Source organism: Phalangium opilio, unplaced genomic scaffold (assembly GCF_054372755.1).
Source record: "Phalangium opilio isolate 3A_F unplaced genomic scaffold, DU_Popi_V2 ptg000232l_1, whole genome shotgun sequence".
In the NCBI taxonomy this organism is placed as follows: domain Eukaryota; kingdom Metazoa; phylum Arthropoda; class Arachnida; order Opiliones; family Phalangiidae; genus Phalangium; species Phalangium opilio.
In genome coordinates, this window is record NW_028324223.1 from 1,125,351 (window position 1) to 1,147,417 (window position 22,067).

Genomic DNA, 22,067 nt, shown 5'->3' on the forward strand with positions numbered 1-22,067 from the left:
AAGAAACCTAGAACTAACTGTTAAAGTAGCAATTTATAGAAAAAGATTCGGACTTTACAGCCATACACATAACTTATAGTTGGCTTCTATTTATATACCTCAAAACACGATTTAAAAATGGGGGGAAGAATTTTTCCGGCCCCTCAATTAGTTTTAATTAATCAAAAAAATTGGATATCTGGTTCGTTCGCGCTTTCCTCCTCTGACATCGCGCCCCTTCTCTGTTTTTACATGCAACATACAGATTTCGACACCCTCTTTAAAACTAGGTAACTTACAGTGTTCCTTTTTTCCCCGGCAGTTTTATAAACAACTTTTTAAAAATGTGTCCGATAATAGGAGCGTCCGATAATAGGGGGACTAACCCTATATTTTCATGAAAATTTAGAAACTTGGGGATGTCAGTTATTTTAATTGATTGGCAGTGAACTCACTTTCGTTTAATATTTCCTTAAGCAATATTAACACGTTCTGCCCTTATCCCAAAAGGGGTGTGTGTTTTGGCTACGCTTTCTTTATAACCAATTTATTTTGTACAAAAAATATTACTGGCGCCTCTGAACCTATTAATCAAATTTAATAACTGGGATTAATTTCTCTTACGTTGTACCTATTTTGAAATATACCTGTTGGATATATTCGTATTTGTTTAGTTTAATTTTTTATTAATTTTATTTATTCAGTTTAATTTCTTATTATTTATAATATTACTTATTTAGTTTAATTTATTATTAATTTTATTATAATTTATTCAATTTAAATTCTTATTAATATATTCAGTTTAATTTCTTATTAATTTTATTATTATTTATTTAGTTTAATTTCGTATTATATTTAATATTATTTTTTAGTTTAATATCTTATTAATTTTATTATTATTTATTCAGTTTAATTTCTTATTAATTTCATTATAATTTATTCAATTTAATTTCTTATTAATTTCTATATAATTTATTCAATTTAATTTCTTATTAATTTTATTATAATTCATTCAATTAAATTTCTTATTAATTTCATTATAATTCATTCAATTTAATTTCTTATTAATTTCAAAATAATTAATTCAATTTAATTTCTTATTAATTTCAATATCACTCATTTGATTAATCTGAAATCTTTTTGTTTCTCATTATTTCGATAACAATGCTTTACTGGGCGAGGTCCAATTTTAATAACAATAATCTCTATAAAATTTAGGTCCGACTTGAACAATAATGGGCGGTTTATTACAGCAGAAATATTTTTTAATTCTTCAGATTAAAAAAAATAAATAAATATATATAAATTCCCAACTCAACTCTTTAAAATACAAGTTGGGAAATGGTGGTGTTAGATGCCAGGTGTAAAAACTGGTGTCCATGTGGGATGGACAAAACAAAGACCAGAAAATGATGGTGATAGAAGCCAGTAAGTACAGACTGGTGTCTATGTGGAATGGACAAAGACCACAAAATGGTGGTGTTTGAAGCCAATAAGTACAGATTGGTATTCATGTAGAATAGACAATTGACTAGTCAGATGAAGTAATAGTGGCCAGTTGATTTGTGGATAGGTTCAAGTTTTGAAATTTCCGGGAACTGTGAATACGGTCCGGAAATAGCGAACACATTTGCTTCAATTCGGAAACTGCGAACACGGTCCCCTGGGGTGTAAGTCAATAACAACAGACAGACACACACACACACACAAACACACACACACACACACAGACACGTCGAAATTGGAACCTCTCCGTGACATACGTCACTCGGAGAGGTAAAAAATTGGCAAATTTGAAACACCCAATAATATCAATAACCCAGGTACTAAAACAGGCTTCTATATGTTAGGGGCGAAACTAAACATATAGATAATCCTTTATGCCCTCAAGAAATTAAATTCTTTATCAATTTGAACTGATCTCGAGTTCTCGACTTCGTCTTTTTACCACCAAACTTGTCTTTAATCGTTTTGAGTTCAATGTTTAAACTCGAAATAAGTCGGAAATAATTTTGTAGTTAGCCTAGTTGACTTTAAAGTTTAAACTTGAATATATAAATTATTATTATCACTATAGGTCAAAAGTGTCACGGCAGCCATTGTGACGTGAAGCGTTACGTCACGCGTTACACGCTAAATTATCAAGATGGGCGAATTTTCACTTTAAAAATATAATATTTCACCATATCGACAGACAGTGTGGTTAAGATATATTTAAACACAAAATTCTTCATTTAAATTTTAACGAATAACGTTACCCACTAATACGAATTACGATTGCAGGAGTGTTTTAATGATGACCCCTTAGTCTATCATTGTTTCTTATGTTAAATTTAAGGGGGTCATCCGTAAAACACTGTTTCCAATCAATGTTCGTAACTTTAACTAGTGTTAGGGGATGTTCAGTACATGTCCCTAATGGGGTCAAACAAAATCTTATGGGTGGTCATTGAAGTATAGATGTTAAATACATTTTCGGACTCGAAATTGATTGATTGACGCATACCACTATATGTACCCTCCCATTTTGTATTAAAGTACTTTCGTTGATACGATTTAGCTTAACCACTCTGTATGTATTTCCTAAGACAATTTTTACGTTATTTTTTTCTTCTTAGTGATCGCCTGGGTGCTTACGTACATTTCCCGGTGTCCCTCGGGGCGATATAGTCAAACCCCGGTACAATTAACATTGGCATAACGGTTGCCCTTTTCTGTATGATAGATCCCTATCATCTGCCTCCGTTCCCCTCTATTCGATTAGAATCGTTTACGCTGATTATCGCTATAGCTGACCACTGGCGCGTGCACCAAAACGCGGCTCAGCTGCTGTCACTGTATAAAAACGCGCGCGTCAACACTATGGCACGTGGGCGTGGTTCGCACGCGCCCGTTTTTCCCGCCAAATATTTATATATAATTCATCTCGCGCCAAAATCCACGAGACATTATAAATTTATTTCTATCCTATATAACATTATTCTCACGTGCTAATAATATACCAAGAGAAATATTAAAATCATCTCTGTCTGTGTGTCAGTTCAAATAATACCTATTTTATTTTATTTAATTCTTTTTTAAACTAGTAATATTTTTTTAAGTCATTAAAAACAAATTTGTACGAGTTTAATTTTTTTACTTGTTTCAGAAACAATGTAGGTAATCTAAAGAACACCGAGAGATAACGAGGAAAATTGGCCAAACCGGAATAAGGGGGAACGAATGAAAAAGAAATATGAATTATTATTTTGAAGTCGAGATGATTTAGAGAGATGAACGGAATTTTGTAGTCGCAATAACAAAAGGGAAATTAAAAGTCGGACAGGACGGTCTTATCAAGCGCCCCAAGCTTTCTCGACCCACGCGTGTTCCAGAAATGTTTCCCTCTCTCTCTGGCAGAAAAAGGTTATTATTTATTGTTTTGATTTCATCACAGTTTGCTATCGTTAATGTTGAATTGCGTATTTATTTTATAGTTTAAGGTAAGGTTTAGTGTAGTTAGTACAATATAGTAAAAAGCGTCACTATTAGTTAATTTTGAATTTCTTAAAAAGGAAGAATTAAACAATAATAATAAATTTTTTTAAATAGCATCGAAATTCGTTAATAAAAACTTAATTTTCTTCTTAATTAACTTCTCGTTAAGTTTGAAAAATTAAATAATTTAATTTAAGGTTTTTTTTTTAATAATTTCGATATTATTTTATCAATATCATTTATACGACCATTTCACTCTCACTTTAAACTAAAGGGATACTATATATATTTAACTAAGATTACCATAACCAAATTTAGAAGGAAAAATAAACCAAAATTCCCCTGAACTTGAAAGAAACTAGCGTACGTCTTATCTTTAATATTTGTCTTAATTTTTTTTTCTCTCTCCCTAAACTAGACTATCTGTGAGATAAAGAATCGATAAGATAAAGTGTTTGTCAACTGCAAAAAAGAAGACATGGGAACCCCCAAAGTTATTTACCAATAATTCAAGTTAAAACATCTCTCTCTCTGTCGTGCGCGCGTGGTGGTGATACTTCAGTGAAATCAATAACTATTTAAACTTAAAATTAAACTCAACTTCATCGCGTTGTCGCCGGTTCTAAAAAGGTATTATTAAATTACGAGTCGGCGAAGGTACAGTGTTGCCGAAATGGCAACTGGTTCATTCGTACCCTGGAGACGCGACAGTGATGAAATCTCCTTGGTCGAAGGCGACCATATTGAGAGACAAATCGCCCAAAAACAAGACGAACATTTATTACCCCTTAAAGAAGATGTGGCCGAATGGATTGGAAAAATATTGGGTAAGTGATTTTAACTTGATTATATCTAATAATAATAGCTCTCTAATTAGATAAACTTAACGATACTTTGTGCGATTACTCTACGGAATAAGCTTTTTCCTATATAACTAAAATTATGTCGGTAGTAGTGATGGTCGCCATCTTGGATCCATGTCTATCTGTATAGCTAGAGATGTGATATATCTTACCGTAATTTTAAAATGGTAAATTACCGCGGTAATAAGCCTGTGAAAGTATAACTTACCATAAATTACGGTAATTTTTGTTATTCCAAAATTTTAATCGGTAATTCACCCGGTAAATTACCAATTTTAAAAATTACGGTAATTTCACATCTCTATGTATAGCTATAACTACTATCAGTCACTCTTATAAGTCAGTCCAAGATGCATAAAACCACGTGTTTTACCTTGAAATTTCTGTCAAATCATGATACTGGTGCAATTGCTCATTACTCTTTCACATATTTAAAATGGTCCATTCTAACCCCTTTAATAAATTAAATTACGCCCTTGCAGATAAGGTTCGTTGATTTATTTTTATTTAAAATTTATATATAAAAACCAGAACTCCCCCCTAAAGCTTTTTTAATAAAATTTCCATTTTATTTTACTCATTTTTATTATCTTATTATTCTGAGTTTGATTTGGATCAATTGAAAAACAAACACGACGTGTAAATAAAAAAATAAAATCTTATTATCAAGCAACTCGTTGGCAAAAATTATCAAAATAAAACGACTCGGGAAAAATATTGGCAAAAATCTTTTATGCCTGGGAAAGTTCAACGGTTTCGGCTTTGTGGCTACGACCAGCCTCTGTCTCTACCAAAAAAAAAAAAAAAAAACAAGCTAAAATTGGCCCAAAACTTACTACGGTTATGCTATTTCCGCTACAGGCAACCTTCGTAAATTTAAAAACCAATTTTCCTTTTTTTTTTAAACTTAAAAAAAAAAAAAATAAATTAACATAACGAATTTAATTTAACATTTTTTTTTATAAATTTTTTTTAATTTTAAATCTTAAGCTTCATTGTTTTAATCTTAATCCAAAAATACCCTTTGATTGTTTAAAATAGACAATTAAATCTTAAAAGGGCGTTAATTATTACGAAAAATTGTAATTTCCCTGCAAAGGTGGTGATGGTGATGGCCATGAGTTAATAAATAATATTTTTAAATTCATTATATTGGGCCAACATTTTTTAAAAATGTCGCTATTATATTATATTTGCGCTCCATTGACCCGTGTAGGTCGACACGATCCAAATCAAATTCAGACAATGCAATCGAAAATGTTTTCAATTTTTTTAAATCTATTTTCGTACAAGATTTTAATTTTAATTCCTGACATTCTTCCCCCCCCCTTCATGAGCCCCTCAAAATTATTAAGCCCTCAAGGATATAAACAAGATGTCGCGTACGTCATGAATACTCTGCTATTTTTTATAGGATAGAGAGGATTAACAGTTTTGTAAATACAAAATGACTCTCACTTTTAATTCCAATTTGTTTAATTGCTAAGTAACTCTTTTAATTATGCATCAAAATTAATGATACTCGGAGCGATTACTGTAAGGAATGCGCTCTTTCTTATCATACTTTCAAATTTAATCTACCTCAATTACAACTAAAGTTAGAAGCAGTTAAATATAAATGTTCAAAATAAAAATTCTCATTTTGGGTTATGGGTAGGGATGGCGGTTTTCGGAAAATTCCGAAACCGGTATTTGACGATGTCAAATCCGGAATTTTCCGGAATTCCGGATTCTTTTTACGCTCCGAAAAATCCCGGAATCAATCCGGTTTCAATTCCGGAATCAGAACGGTTTCAATTCCGGAATCAAAACGGTTTCAATTCCGGAATCAAAACGGTTTCAATTCCGGAATCAAAACGGTTTCAATTCCGGAATCAAAACGGTTTCAATTCCGGAATCAAAACGGTTTCAATTCCGGAATCAAAACGGTTTCAATTCCGGAATCAAAACGGTTTCAATTCCGGAATCAAAACGGTTTCAATTCCGGAATCAAAACGGTTTCAATTCCGGAATCAAAACGGTTTCAATTCCGGAATCAAAACGGTTTCAATTCCGGAATCAAAACGGTTTCAATTCCGGAATCAAAACGGTTTCAATTCCGGAATCAAAACGGTTTCAATTCCGGAATCAAAACGGTTTCAATTCCGGAATCAAAACGGTTTCAATTCCGGAATCAATACGGTTTCAATTCTGGACTCAAACCGGCTTCAACGGTGGTATTTAGAATTTTATTTTTATTATTTTATCACGAAAGAGAGCCAATCCGCCCCTCTTATACACCGACTTCCTAACAAAATTAAAGTTGAATGTGACGCCACGAATAGCATACGCCAATCTCCCCCTTGTCACGGACCGTCACAAATTCAGAAACTCCTCCCCCCTTGTGTGACGCCGTTTATGGAAGGTTTCCATTTGTATTATTTGAAGAGATGAAGATTGAATACAATAGTGGTGTGTCTTGCTCTTGATTCTTGAGTAATGTTGGGCGAAAACATTCCGTATGATCCGGAATTCCGTTCAAACCGGTATTCCGTATGATCCGGAATTCCGTTCAAACCGGTATTCCGTATGATCCGGAATTCCGTTCAAACCGGTATTCCGTATGATCCGGAATTCCGTTCAAACCGGTATTCCGTATGATCCGGAATTCCGTTCAAACCGGTATTCCGTATGATCCGGAATTCCGTTCAAACCGGTATTCCGTATGATCCGGAATTCCGTTCAAACCGGTATTCCGTATGACCCGGAATTCCGTTCAAACCGGTATTCCGTATGACCCGGAATTCCGTTCAAACCGGTATTCCGTATGACCCGGAATTCCGTTCAAACCGGTATTCCGTATGACCCGGAATTCCGTTCAAACCGGTATTCCGTATGACCCGGAATTCCGTTCAAACCGGTATTCCGTATGACCCGGAATTCCGTTCAAACCGGTATTCCGTATGACCCGGAATTCCGTTCAAACCGGTATTCCGTATGACCCGGAATTCCGTTCAAACCGGTATTCCGTATGACCCGGAATTCCGTTCAAACCGGTATTCCGTATGACCCGGAATTCCGTTCAAACCGGTATTCCGTATGACCCGGAATTCCGTTCAAACCGGTATTCCGTATGACCCGGAATTCCGTTCAAACCGGTATTCCGTATGACCCGGAATTCCGTTCAAACCGGTATTCCGTTCAAACCGGTATTCCGTATGACCCGGAATTCCGTTCAAACCGGTATTCCGTATGACCCGGAATTCCGTTCAAACCGGTATTCCGTATGACCCGGAATTCCGTTCAAACCGGTATTCCGTATGACCCGGAATTCCGTTCAAACCGGTATTCCGTATGACCCGGAATTCCGTTCAAACCGGTATTCCGTATGACCCGGAATTCCGTTCAAACCGGTATTCCGTATGACCCGGAATTCCGTTCAAACCGGTATTCCGTATGACCCGGAATTCCGTTCAAACCGGTATTCCGTATGACCCGGAATTCCGTTCAAACCGGTATTCCGTATGACCCGGAATTCCGTTCAAACCGGTATTCCGTATGACCCGGAATTCCGTTCAAACCGGTATTCCGTATGATCCGGAATTCCGTTCAAACCGGTATTCCGTATGATCCGGAATTCCGTTCAAACCGGTATTCCGTATGATCCGGAATTCCGTTCAAACCGGTATTCCGTATGACCCGGAATTCCGTTCAAACCGGTATTCCGTATGACCCGGAATTCCGTTCAAACCGGTATTCCGTATGACCCGGAATTCCGTTCAAACCGGTATTCCGTATGACCCGGAATTCCGTTCAAACCGGTATTCCGTATGACCCGGAATTCCGTTCAAACCGGTATTCCGTATGACCCGGAATTCCGTTCAAACCGGTATTCCGTATGACCCGGAATTCCGTTCAAACCGGTATTCCGTATGACCCGGAATTCCGTTCAAACCGGTATTCCGTATGACCCGGAATTCCGTTCAAACCGGTATTCCGTATGACCCGGAATTCCGTTCAAACCGGTATTCCGTATGACCCGGAATTCCGTTCAAACCGGTATTCCGTATGACCCGGAATTCCGTTCAAACCGGTATTCCGTATGACCCGGAATTCCGTTCAAACCGGTATTCCGTATGACCCGGAATTCCGTTCAAACCGGTATTCCGTATGACCCGGAATTCCGTTCAAACCGGTATTCCGTATGACCCGGAATTCCGTTCAAACCGGTATTCCGTATGACCCGGAATTCCGTTCAAACCGGTATTCCGTATGACCCGGTATTCCGTTCAAACCGGTATTCCGTATGACCCGGTATTCCGTTCAAACCGGTATTCCGTATGACCCGGTATTCCGTATGACCCGGAATTCCGTTCAAACCGGTATTCCGTATGACCCGGAATTCCGTTCAAACCGGTATTCCGTATGACCCGGAATTCCGTTCAAACCGGTATTCCGTATGACCCGGAATTCCGTTCAAACCGGTATTCCGTATGACCCGGAATTCCGTTCAAACCGGTATTCCGTATGACCCGGAATTCCGTTCAAACCGGTATTCCGTATGACCCGGAATTCCGTTCAAACCGGTATTCCGTATGACCCGGAATTCCGTTCAAACCGGTATTCCGTATGACCCGGAATTCCGTTCAAACCGGTATTCCGTATGACCCGGAATTCCGTTCAAACCGGTATTCCGTATGATCCGGAATTCCGTTCAAACCGGTATTCCGTATGATCCGGAATTCCGTTCAAACCGGTATTCCGTATGATCCGGAATTCCGTTCAAACCGGTATTCCGTATGACCCGGAATTCCGTTCAAACCGGTATTCCGTATGACCCGGAATTCCGTTCAAACCGGTATTCCGTATGACCCGGAATTCCGTTCAAACCGGTATTCCGTATGACCCGGAATTCCGTTCAAACCGGTATTCCGTATGACCCGGAATTCCGTTCAAACCGGTATTCCGTATGACCCGGAATTCCGTTCAAACCGGTATTCCGTATGACCCGGAATTCCGTTCAAACCGGTATTCCGTATGACCCGGAATTCCGTTCAAACCGGTATTCCGTATGACCCGGAATTCCGTTCAAACCGGTATTCCGTATGACCCGGAATTCCGTTCAAACCGGTATTCCGTATGACCCGGAATTCCGTTCAAACCGGTATTCCGTATGACCCGGAATTCCGTTCAAACCGGTATTCCGTATGACCCGGAATTCCGTTCAAACCGGTATTCCGTATGACCCGGAATTCCGTTCAAACCGGTATTCCGTATGACCCGGAATTCCGTTCAAACCGGTATTCCGTATGACCCGGAATTCCGTTCAAACCGGTATTCCGTATGACCCGGAATTCCGTTCAAACCGGTATTCCGTATGACCCGGTATTCCGTTCAAACCGGTATTCCGTATGACCCGGTATTCCGTTCAAACCGGTATTCCGTATGACCCGGTATTCCGTATGACCCGGAATTCCGTTCAAACCGGTATTCCGTATGACCCGGAATTCCGTTCAAACCGGTATTCCGTATGACCCGGAATTCCGTTCAAACCGGTATTCCGTATGACCCGGAATTCCGTTCAAACCGGTATTCCGTATGACCCGGAATTCCGTTCAAACCGGTATTCCGTATGACCCGGAATTCCGTTCAAACCGGTATTCCGTATGACCCGGAATTCCGTTCAAACCGGTATTCCGTATGACCCGGAATTCCGTTCAAACCGGTATTCCGTATGACCCGGAATTCCGTTCAAACCGGTATTCCGTATGACCCGGAATTCCGTTCAAACCGGTATTCCGTATGATCCGGAATTCCGTACAAACCGGTATCCCGTATGATCCGGAATTCCGGTTTTCAACTTGGAAAATTCCGTACCGGAATTTTTCCGAAAATTCCGGATATGTTCCGGAATTCCGGAATTTTTGCCATCCCTAGTTATGGGTACGATATTAAAATCGGTTGTAACTCTTTTACTGGTCAAGCGAATTCCATGATACTTGGAGCAATTACTCTAGGAAGCCCCCGCTTTCTTATGGAACTTTAAAATTTAATCTATCTCAATTAGAACTGAAGTTACAGATAACTTTTTAAGTGGATCCATATCTTTAATTTCTACTCAATTACCCATCTTAATTATTAATCAAAATTAATGATACTTGGAAGGATTACTCTATGAAACCCGCTCTTTCTTATGGTAATATTTCAAACCTACATACTTAATTAAACAAAGTTAGGATTATGACTAAATAGAAATTAAACAGACAACAATCGCAAAATTTATAAACCATCCTCTAAATAATTATATTAAAAAATCGTATGTCCTTCCAATGATTGCGAAAAGGCGCATGACAATTCCTGCCTATGTTCGACCACAACCCCCCCCCCGCCCCTCTTTACTCCCCCCCTTTGATATATCATATTCATTGTCACTTGGACCGGTTTTACGTAACTCTATATAACACTCGCGATTTTCAAATTAAAAAAAAAAGACTAAGTTAAAATTAAACTCAAAGGATGTTTGCTTGGAAAAATATCAAATCACGAGCTTCAGTGTCCGAAATGAACGCGTGGAGAATGTCCGCGTTTCTCCGCTATTAAAAGAATAATTTTAAAATTTAATAGTTTAATTAATTAATTGAAAAGTTTGAAACTAATTGTACGTGTTTTGCACTTTAAAAATTTCGCTTGCAGATTGGCTTTAAATAATTCGTTTGGCGCGTGACATTTTTTTGCGTGTGATTTTGAGTTTAAAAAAAAATAAATGAAAAATTCTCGTGAATTATTTTTATATATTTGCACGTGAATTTAAATACTGTATACGATAAATAATTTTTTATCATTTCTATTGTTTTAATATTATTAAAATAATTAGAAGTTGATTTAAAATTTTAATATTAATATTAAACTTAATTTTAATTAATTCTCGGAGAGAATTTAATTTAAACTAAAATTAAAAAAAAATATGCAAATATATCGGCGTGATCGGAATTTGTTAATAGCGCAAAAACGGGTGTTAAGTCGATGGATGAACAGAACGCTTCGTAAGTCACATTATTTATTTATTTTTTAATGTTAAATTATACCAAAAAGGCTTAAATCCCTATGAAATAATATGGACCCCGCCTTCCCGCTTAGTATAAACTCAACTCGAGACAGGCAAAAATAAAATAAAATCACTTTACGTCCATTTTAGGAGCACGGACAGAAACTGTCTTCTTTATACTGACCTATTTCTAAAGTTAGTAAAAAGGGGGTAACGGTAGGTAATCAATGATGGGTCCTCTTATATATAACGAGAGATGCGAAGGTCCCATGGTTGGAATTGAAACCAAATTTTCCGATCAATTAAACGTTAGGCCTATTTTTGGGATCTACTTTCGCCGAGTTCCAGTACTCTGTTATTATTTCATAGTCGGTCTACTTTATTTAAAGGGGAACTAAAAGGTTATCGCGGCCTTGGGTCTTTGTGTAAAGTTACGTTGTGTAAAGAAACCATAAAAGATGCTTCCAGGTTGGTTTAAAGAAGAATAATAATAATACAATGGTTTCTATGGAAACCGTGAGAATTGATTTATCCAGAGTTTTTAGATATCTATTGAATCCCGTGGCCGCTGGTCTAGTTATTTATTTTTGTACTTAATGTCTAAGACAAATTCCATTGTAGGGAATTTAGTTTAATAGCCACAATGGGAATTTAGTTTAATAGCCAATTTTGCGAGACTTGGAGCGATTGCTCTATGGAATGCGCTCTTTCTTATGGCTATTTCAAATTTAATCTATCTCAATTAGAACTTAAGTTATGGGCAGTTAAAGATAAATGTTGAAAATAAGCATTCCCATTTTGGGTACGATTGTAAACTCGGTTGTAGTTCATTTACTGGTCAATCAAATTTCATGATACTTGGAGCAATTACTCCATAGAATGCGCTCTTTCTTATATTTATTTCAAATTTAATCTATCTCAATTAGAGCTAAAGTTATGAGCATTTAAAGTTGGGAGTCCAGAATAAGTCTAATTAAACATCTTAATTCTTTTTTTCAGACATCACGGGACTATGCGTGGACAATTTCATGGAATCATTGGAAACGGGCGTCTTATTATGCAGACTTGCCAGAATAATTCAACAAAAGGCTGAGGAATGTCGCAAAGCTGGACTGATACATGAGGTCAGAATTAGATTATCTAAAAAGTTCTTATAAATAATTTAAATCCCACAGCCCTAAATAAATAATTTCAATTAATATCTAAAAAATAAAATTAATAAAACTTATTATAAATAATTAAGTGGAAAATAAGGTAAAAATATTAATTTGAGAGAAGCCCGCATTTAGGGGCAAACAACCCCGTGTTAATCCTACGGCCCCTGTAGAAATGTTTACACTGCTTAACACCGGCGTATATAAATGAAGCAACCCACCAGGGGCCATAGGAGTAAATACGTAAATTTCGAAAGTAAAATTTGACCAGTTCTATTTCAGCTTTCATTTTCAATCAAATTGAGATAGGGCACATTAATAACCCAACCCGTGTTTCAATTGTTCTAAAAATTGAAATTGTTTGACATCAAACAATAACAAGTTGGGAAAACCAAAATATTACCTCTCCGAGTCAAGACGACTACTTACAAACTTATTTACCCAGATATGGAAATGTTTCTTAAGTTAAAATTTATGAAATATTAAAGCAGTATACAAAGCATAGCAAATTTACTGTAAATCAGACGACATTTTACATCCAATAATGATATACTTGTACACATTAAAATCATCCGATGGGGGAAAAACGGGAAATGAAGAGATAAAACTTTGGAGGGATATTACCTTTACGTGTTTGTAAAGGCCCAATTTTCTACTCCTCAACTGTATGCCCTCTATGTTCAAAGCCATATTCACAACAGGGTTGGCATGTAAACACTATCCTCTCGTTTCACCTCAACGATTTTCTTAGTTTAACAACATGACTTAACGTTACATAACACCAAAGCTTATTTGTGGCTACACACACTGAAAGTATATGCGTACCATAAAAAGCATGAAAACACGAAGCTATTATCCGATTACGATCAGACCTTTCACTGGTCTGGGCTGCGTTCAGCAGAGCTCACCAAAAAAGACAGCGGATTTTGGAAATGTTTACCGGTGAGCTCTGTCGTCATAGCTTTTCTCCGGTCATCGGCGTTTTATAAATGACGCTAGCGCAATAAAGCGTGCAAGGTACCAAGGCTTAAAAAAATTGTATGATAACATATTTATAGAGATAGATAACAACTTTTATAATTAAAATTAGAAAATAACATATCTCTTAAAATTCTCGCGTGATCAACTGGTTTCACGCCAATTAAATAGCTATAGTCCCATAAAGCTATTTGTATTAATTCCTCCATGGTTTTTTCGCCAAGCTGAGAATTACGCGTTTTACGTCACGTTATCCAAAAAGCCGACTATTTTCTTTGAAGACCGCGCTAGCTCAGCGCTAAGAACTGTGACGTCAAAATTCAAAAACAAAATCCCGTTATGTAGGACACTGCTAGCAGCGCTGGGCTCTGCTGAACGCGGCCCAGATTTCCACCATGATTATAAAATCTAAGCCTAATTATTTAAAAGTGTATTTAACTTTCGGCTCACTCTGAACCGTTAATGTCTCTGCATACAGAAACGAAAACCAAACCCAAACGTTTACTTTTTGGTTCACTAGGCCTATTGACAAATAAAAGTTCTTTTGACCAACATAGCAGCGTTGAGCTTGTATTCATTAAGACTTTATAAAGGATTATGCTATAAACAGATGTAGTATAGCTTAAGTAATATATAAACATCCATTTTAAATAATAATATTAAAAAAAATCTTTGGAACATCAAAATGAAACGGAGCTTTAAAGCTACAAAAGTACTAATGCATCATAATTACGAAAAATATTTCCACATATTCATTTTATATTATGGAAAACGGGAATAGGTTCTGAAGGATTTTTTACACATCAAAACAAAACGAACTAGTGTTACAACGGACGGACACATATAGACAAACACATAGACTGCTGTTTTACCCTTTCCGTATTAATTTTGAGTTGAGAGACATGATTATCTTAAATATTAAAATAAATATAACTAATATTAAATATTTTCTTCGATAGTTGTTCGCCTTATTGAGCGTTACATCGTTTTGAAAAAGAACAATTAAACATTCTTGAGAGACTTGACTAATATTGGCGTTTGAAATGAAGCATACGCCCGTTGCTTCGCCTTCATCAAATAGGTAGTATATAAGGGTGTCGAATCGCAGCTATGGATAAGAACAGCGCAATTGCGTGAACCTTTGGTGGAAGCCCCACCATTGGGAGGCCGGACGTTTCTCGTAACCCTGGCCGATCGCCGCGTATGTCTTAACCTTAAGGAGTAGAAGCCAGGTGTACAGACTGGTGTCCATGTGGGATGGACAAAAACAAAGACCAGAAGATGGTGGTGTTAGATGTCAGGTGTACAAACTGGTGTCCATGTGGGATGGACAAAAACAAAGACCAGAAAATGATGGTGATAGAAGCCAGTAAGTACAGACTGGTGTATATGTGGAATGGACAAAGACCACAAAATGGTGGTGTTTGAAGCCAATAAGTACAGATTGTTATTCATGTAGAATAGACAATTGACTAGTCAGATGAAGTAATAGTGGCCAGTTGATTTGTGGATAGGTTCAAGTTTTGAAATTTCCGGGAACTGTGAATACGGTCCGGAAATAGCGAACACATTTGCTTCAATTCGGAAACTGCGAACACGGTCCCCTGGGGTGTAAGTCAATAACAACAGACAGACACACACACAAACACACACACACACAGACACGTCGAAATTAGAACCTCTCCGTGACATACGTCACTCGGAGAGGTAAAAACTATTTCCCCCAAGTCGTGACTTGAAACTTTCACCCGTTGATAATCGCGCGTTTATTTCAAGTTTTAGAACAAAGAATTTTTTTTAAAAAAAAAGAATTCCCTCTAGTCTTTAAAATAGGCGTTGCCTTGTAATAATTACCTCTCCGTGTGACGTAGTCCAGGAGAGGTTCTGTAACGGCCGTGTCTGTCTGTGTGTCTGTCTGTCTGTGTGTGTGTGTGTGTGTGTGTGTCTGTCTGTCCGTTGTTACACCCACGTGACCGCGTTCGCAGTTTGCGTATCGGAGCAAACGTGTTCGCCATTTCCGAACTGCTTTCACAGTCACGGAAATGGCTCCTCAACTTGAGTTCTCACACCACCAATCTTCTGGTCTTTGTCCACACCACACGGACACTAGTCTGTTCTTACTGGCTGCTAATCACCACCATCTTCTGGTCTTCGTCCATTCCACGTGGACACCAGTCTGTACATACTGGCTTCTAATCACCACCATCTTCTGTTCTTTGTCAATCCCACATTGACACCCGTCTGCACTTACACTGCCTTCTAACACCACCATCCACTGGTCTTCCGTCTATTCCACATAGACACCAATCTGTATCATTGGCTTCTACTCCATTATCATCGTTTGGTTTTAGGATATACGCGGCGATCAGCTAGGGTTACGAGAAACGTCTAGCCTCCCTAAGGTAGGATCGCTACCAAAGGTTTTCGCATTTGCGGTTTTTCCTTACTATTATAATGGAAACGAATCGTATATATACCCCAAAATTTGAAGAAAGCGGGAAGAGGGGTACCCTTCACTTTAAACGTCAATATTAGCAAAGTTTGAGAAGATAATAAGTATAACTTTATTTTAAACGATTTAACTATTATTAATGTTAATTATTGAAGATTAAAATAATTAAAAATAATTATATTTATTTAAATATTAAAGATAAACCTCTCGTGCAAAGAGAGAGATTATCATTGCCTCCTATATCTACCAAGGCCCGTGCATGCGATATATTTCCTTCATTGCCTCCTATATCTATCAAGGCCCGTGCATTGTGATATATTTCATTCATTGCATAAACATAAGCGAGATTGTTTTGGGAAAAAAATACTGCTTCCACTAATGGGTTTATACTCCTTGTTACTGTTGTATAGAGTAATCATGATAAAAGCTTAAAAAATTACGAGAGGACAGACCTTTTTTATTCTCATTCAAAAATATTTTTTGGTGCTAAGACTGCTTTAAAAAATCCAAACGGTTAGGCATGATATTTTTCAAATCTTATGAGATAACGCCCACCTAGTTGAAAATTGCCGTTTTTTATCCGCGGGAGCCATTCTTAATGAGAATTTCGATGCTAGTAGGTTGTCAATTAAACTACCGGTATATTATTGTTGTTGGAAATTGGATATTAAGTCAAATTAAGTGGTTGTAAAGAGCCAGCAGGTTTTTTCCGCTTCTTTTTGTGAGTATTTGATTTTTATATGTAAAATGGAGGAAGATAATGTTGAGAGTAAGGATGAAATGCGGAAGCGCAAAGCGCGGGAAAGGATGAGGGCAAAAAGGTCGACGTTTTCATTGGATACTTAAGGTTATATAATCTTCTCGACACGGAGAGGTAATATTTTGGTTTTCCCGACTTGTTTTAACATCTTGATTGGTCGGTCCGGTTTCATTTTCTTTGAAACAATGCATGCGTGACAATTGTGTGTTAGCCCGTACAAGGTCAAAAATGGTCAAACTCTCTTGACCCCACTTTCCCCTTAACTTCATTAACATATTTAAACATCACGTGTCTTAAAACATAGCGACAGGGGGCTAAAGAAATTCCTTTCCTCCCCCCGGTTCTTAACTTTAACTGCTCATGCGCTTCAGACACAGCGTTGCCAATTATTCATTATTAGAGATTCTGTTGCATTCATTCAGGTTTGGACACTGAATGATCCAGAACTTACTGAATAGAACACAGAATTCTACAACAAGTTTAGGCCTAATTTGGTCTGTTGTAGTCTTAGATAGCTGTTAAATATTGCACGTCGCAACTAACTGGCAACACTTGTATTGACACCTTATACCTATATCTCGTTAATGATGGTTAATATAGTTCAATGAACTGGCAACGCAATTAAAATCAACCCACACCTCAAGTCAGGAAGTTAGAAAGCCTGTTTTTGTTATAATTATGTTTTGAATTGTTTTGATATTTTTTTTTAAAAAAATAACAATTTCGATTTACTAAACAATCAACTTTTGTTAACGAGACGGGTCTCTTCATCGGCTAATTAAACCAAAGAACAATAATTATTTTATTTTTTCGAGAGGAAATCTTCATTATAGAACGCCAAAAATTACGCTTCAGACCCTCTTCCCCCCCCCCCAAAAAAAATTAATAGGTCAATTTAATTTCACATCAATCCTCTTTATAAAAATTGTTTGCGTTTGCAATTGGTTGAGTTAAAATTATTAATTTTTATATATTTTATTTCTTTATATATATAATTTAACTGGAGCATCAGCGCGTGAAAATACTCGCTCGTAACATTTTTCCCGCGTGGTTGCCATGCCAACGGGCGGATGTAGAAAGTGTCTAGGCCTATTTTTAAAACAAAAAATAATAATAATAAAAGAATCTCCATAGAAACCTGTTGACACGCGTGATCGCGAGGGGTCGGACACGAGCTTACTACACTTTCACGTGCAAGGGAAATTATTATAATAAATTAACTTTTTCCCGCATTTTTTTTCATTAAAAATAAACAGCCTTTTCCATCTATGAAATTTAAATGTTGGGAAAATGCCAAACCACAATCTTTCTATGCCCGGGATAACATGGAAAATTTTCTAAGGTGGTGTCGAAGGATAGGCGTTCACGAGGCCATTATTTTTGAATCCGATGGTTTAGGTAAATAAATTTAATTCTTAGTTAAATCAGGAATACATACAGCTACTTGGAATCATTGCGTCTAAATATAATAACTTCTTTTTTAAATCAAAGTACTACATCAACAACCCAGGACAGTCGTGTTATGTTTGTTGGAGATTGGTCGTATCGCCTCCCGTTTTGGGGTGGAACCTCCGGGATTGGTCAAATTGGAGAAAGAAATAGAGGAGGAATACGGTGGCGGGGGAGAATCGGAGGAAACAGCTTCCAACTGTTCTTCGCGGGCCTCTTCATCCCCCATCCTGCTTTGCAGGAGCCGAACCGAATCCGCCATGTCCTACGGCAGTAACGGGACATCCCGTACTAGAATACCTTCCGCCGGAAGTTCCCCCAGGAGCTCACCTAGGTAACGTGACTCATACGCTATGTTACACTATCCCTTTAAATTAATCGGGGTGTGGCTAAATAAACTCAAAAACAAGTTGGCTACTACGATATACGGGTTTCATCTTCGTAACAAGTTGGTTAATACAACTATAATGCCTCTCCATCATTATTAAATATAATTAGAAATTTAATACGGATGGGTTAGCAAGGTCTTTTTAAGACGGGGGATTAAACACTAACTAATTAATTAAACTAATTAACTTTTGGGCTTTATTTTTAAGCAGGAGTTCTCCCAGTAGAAATGGTTCAAGCGGTTCGGGCACGCCACCAGCCGCCTCGGAATTAGACAAAAAAGTATAATTATAATTTAATACTAATTTAATGATTAAATTATATATTAATTGCCGTTTTAATTGCGTTTAGGTGATGCACGTTGCCAAGAGCGTTTGCGAAGATACGTCGCGAATTAAGAGGATAAGTGAAGGAAGATACAAAATTGCCGGCAAGACTGTTTACATTAGGGTAAGTCTATTGCGTGCGTACAAGAAACAAAACCCGTCCCCCAAAATGGCGTCAGAAAAGAAAAATCAAAACTGACTTACCCAGTAAATTAATCCTCTTCTTATTTTGCAGTTGTTGAAAGGTCGACACGTTATGGTCAGAGTCGGTGGTGGCTGGGACACTTTAGAGGTCAGTGTAGTAATCCTTGACCGTTCGCAATTCTTTCCGTAGTTCTCATGGTCACACGCGAATAGTTCTTTGCACAGTTCACACGGTCTATCGCGTTAACACAGTTCTCAGGGTCTATCGAGAGGTCATAGTTCACGGGATCTATCGCGAGGTCACACAGTTTTCCCACACTTGACTAACGTATTAACGTCACATTTTTCGTAGCACTACTTAACGAGGCACGAGCCTTGTCAGGTGAACGTGGTCAGTCGACGTCAATCCTTTAACGAGTCGTCGACGGTCAAGACTCCATTAAGCACCCGTCAGTCTTACCCGGGTTCGAACCATAGCAACGGTCGACCGGTCAGCGCTTCGGCCATCATGTCATCTTTGAGTAACGCCATGGAGAATCAAGTTCCCAACAGAACCAATGGCGTACATCGTCGAGCTTCTTCGGGAGCTCTGATTGGTCAATCGGGGGGAACGCGAGGGGTCAGTCCCGATTCCTATCTTCAAATCAGGTCCAAGTATCGCGCCAAAACCACCGATGTCACGACGCCCAACACGAATGGTAACGCCAAAGGTCATTCTCCAATGACCAATGGAAGTTCAAAGGGCGTTTATTCCTCATTTCGCGGAACTACTTCAAACGGAACAACAAAGAGTACCCGTAAGTACTTAAAACCCGAAGTTAATTACAGGGTGTCCATTCCCCAAAAAGGGAGCTGGCAATTAAGGTCCGCCCAAGTACAGTGGGATGCGTGGATGGTCCGAAAATGTATTTAATATCTATACTTCTATGCTGACCACACCGATTTTGTTTGACCCCCCATAAGGGACATGTACTGACCACCCCCTAACACAAGTTAAAGTTATGACCATTAACATTGGAAAGAGTGTTTGACCGATGACCAATTTAACATTAAGAAATGCTAAGGAGTCATCAGTAAACACACTCCACCAATGTTCTTCACACGATTCATACATCTTTTAGAAAACCCATTTCAATTAAGTTTTCCAGATACGTTTTTTTTTTTTTTTTTTTTTTTTTTTACCACCTACTAACACTAGTGCTTAGCCGTTAGGCCTTTAGCACCAGGAAGAATTGAGCGGGAGACCCTACGCGGCCCAGCACTGACGGGGGCCGCTAGGTCGTATGTGTAGAAGCAGGGAAAGAATGAGGTTTACTTGGGAGGTGACGGAAGGTGGAATTGGGGTAAGTCACCTCCGGCGGACACGGGACAGCCGGCACCTATAGGGTAGGATCGCCGACATGTGTCGTATTCCCTCAAACTTTGCCGCCCAGAAGCTTGGCTTACAGGAGTGCGCTTCCAGATACGTTTTAAAAAGTGACATTTTCCAACGGTCAATGTGCTCTGTCTGAAGCAGACGATAATTTAGACTGAGTAACTTAAAAGCGCTGGACATAAGCAAGAGGCAATTGCTCTGGCAACGTGGGAACCCCGAATCCCATGGAGCAACAACAATGATAGTGTTCTTTTACTTCGTTTATACATAGTTTTAAGACTAGGAGGATTGATACCATTTACACTGCCAAATAGGAGGATGACCTACTGTAGTGGAAATGGTATCAATGCTCCACAATTTCCCTGATTAAACCCGTGTTCAGTGGGCAAAAATCGACTGGTCATAGAAGTATAGAAGTTATATACATTTTCGGACTCGAGATTGGTTGATATCATTGATTTCCCATAGAACTTACCATCCATCCACGCATGTCCCACTACAGGATTGTACTTGTACAAACTATAATTACCCACCCGTCCCTTCTTGGATTAAAAATAGACACCCTCAATAATTAACCTTAAACTAATACCAATTAATTAAATTATTTTAGTATTAACGCGTCAAATGTCAAGTCCCTTGAACAGCGGAAGTTCCCTAACAAAAACTGTACGAGTTTCAAGCGCGGCTTTGCACACTGCGGGAAATTTACGCCCTACTTCAATAAGTCGCCGTCCGAGTAACGCTCAAATAACTACTGGCCCCCGAAAGACATAAACAACCCCGAAAAAATCAAATAAATAAATACTTAAGGCGCAAATTAATTAGAAATAAATAAGAAAAAAGAAGAAAAACCATGATTAATTAATATACTACTAAATGGTCCTGAGATATTAAATGATTAATCAATCAAATTAGTGATTTTAAGGAGGAAGCAAAAATAAGACTGGTTATCCTGGTGATAAAATTAAATTAATTGCAAAATTAAATTAATTAATTATTAATTAATTAATTTAAATAATTAAAATAGTTAATTAATTGGAAAATTTGGTTAGTTATATATATTAAAAAAAAGAATAATTGATTAAAGAAACATTCCAAATATATTTAAATCAAAAAAATAAATTAGCCCAATTAATAATTAGTAAGCTAAAAATATTTTTCGTAAATTTTCTAGTTTTTAGCGGAGCCTTTTTGTAATTGTAAATATAGTAGTAATTAGCTGAGATAATGTTAATTTTTTCGCCCCCCCCCTCCCCCAACACATGTTTTATTGAAGAACTTTTGTACAAATTATTATGATTTTTTGTCCCCCCCCCCATTTAATTATTTAGCAATAATTTTAATTTAGTTTTAATCTCAATTGAATTAAAATCTCGATATCATTATAGTATTTTTGTCCCATATTTTTTTTTTAAAAATGGAATTTTTTCTCGCTATATAATAAATTTTATTTCCCAAAAGTTAAAATTTTTGAAATTTTTTCCTATTTAATTTAATTTTAATTAAATTAACTTAATTAAAATTAATTTAATTTCATTTATAGGTAGGTGTATTTTTTTGGAAGGGAATAATTTGAATGGTTTAAATCGTTTTCATTGGTTTAAAAAATAGGCCAAAAATTTGAAGGTATCATTTGATTGGTTTAAAAAATAGGCCAAAATTTGGTGTGGAATTTTTGTGATACAATTTGATTGGTTTA

The 22,067-nt window shown here is 37.3% G+C and overlaps 1 protein-coding gene and 1 long non-coding RNA gene across 3 annotated transcripts in view; one reads left to right on the top strand and one right to left on the bottom strand.

Moving 5' to 3' along the window:
• The window catches only part of LOC149612710 (GAS2-like protein pickled eggs), a 55,307-nt gene extending 33,472 nt beyond the window's left edge, over positions 1 to 21,835 (top strand). For both annotated transcript variants that reach the window (XM_089858186.1, XM_089858187.1), the window contains exons 2-11: positions 3,128 to 3,384; positions 3,875 to 4,283; positions 12,343 to 12,467; positions 17,944 to 18,085; positions 18,179 to 18,470; positions 18,736 to 18,805; positions 18,875 to 18,973; positions 19,085 to 19,141; positions 19,346 to 19,790; positions 20,979 to 21,835. In XM_089858186.1, the coding sequence (XP_089714312.1) occupies positions 4,130 to 4,283; positions 12,343 to 12,467; positions 17,944 to 18,085; positions 18,179 to 18,470; positions 18,736 to 18,805; positions 18,875 to 18,973; positions 19,085 to 19,141; positions 19,346 to 19,790; positions 20,979 to 21,142 (1,548 nt within the window). In that variant the 5' untranslated portion in view covers positions 3,128 to 3,384; positions 3,875 to 4,129 and the 3' untranslated portion in view covers positions 21,143 to 21,835. The remainder of the gene's footprint in view (positions 1 to 3,127; positions 3,385 to 3,874; positions 4,284 to 12,342; positions 12,468 to 17,943; positions 18,086 to 18,178; positions 18,471 to 18,735; positions 18,806 to 18,874; positions 18,974 to 19,084; positions 19,142 to 19,345; positions 19,791 to 20,978) is intronic.
• Positions 12,991 to 13,686, bottom strand: LOC149612714 (uncharacterized). Its single transcript, XR_016376328.1, has 2 exons — positions 13,370 to 13,686; positions 12,991 to 13,304 (listed from the first exon to the last, which is right to left on the bottom strand). It is a non-coding gene; the product is annotated as an uncharacterized LOC149612714 (long non-coding RNA).
• Positions 21,836 to 22,067: the final 232 nt, after the last annotated feature.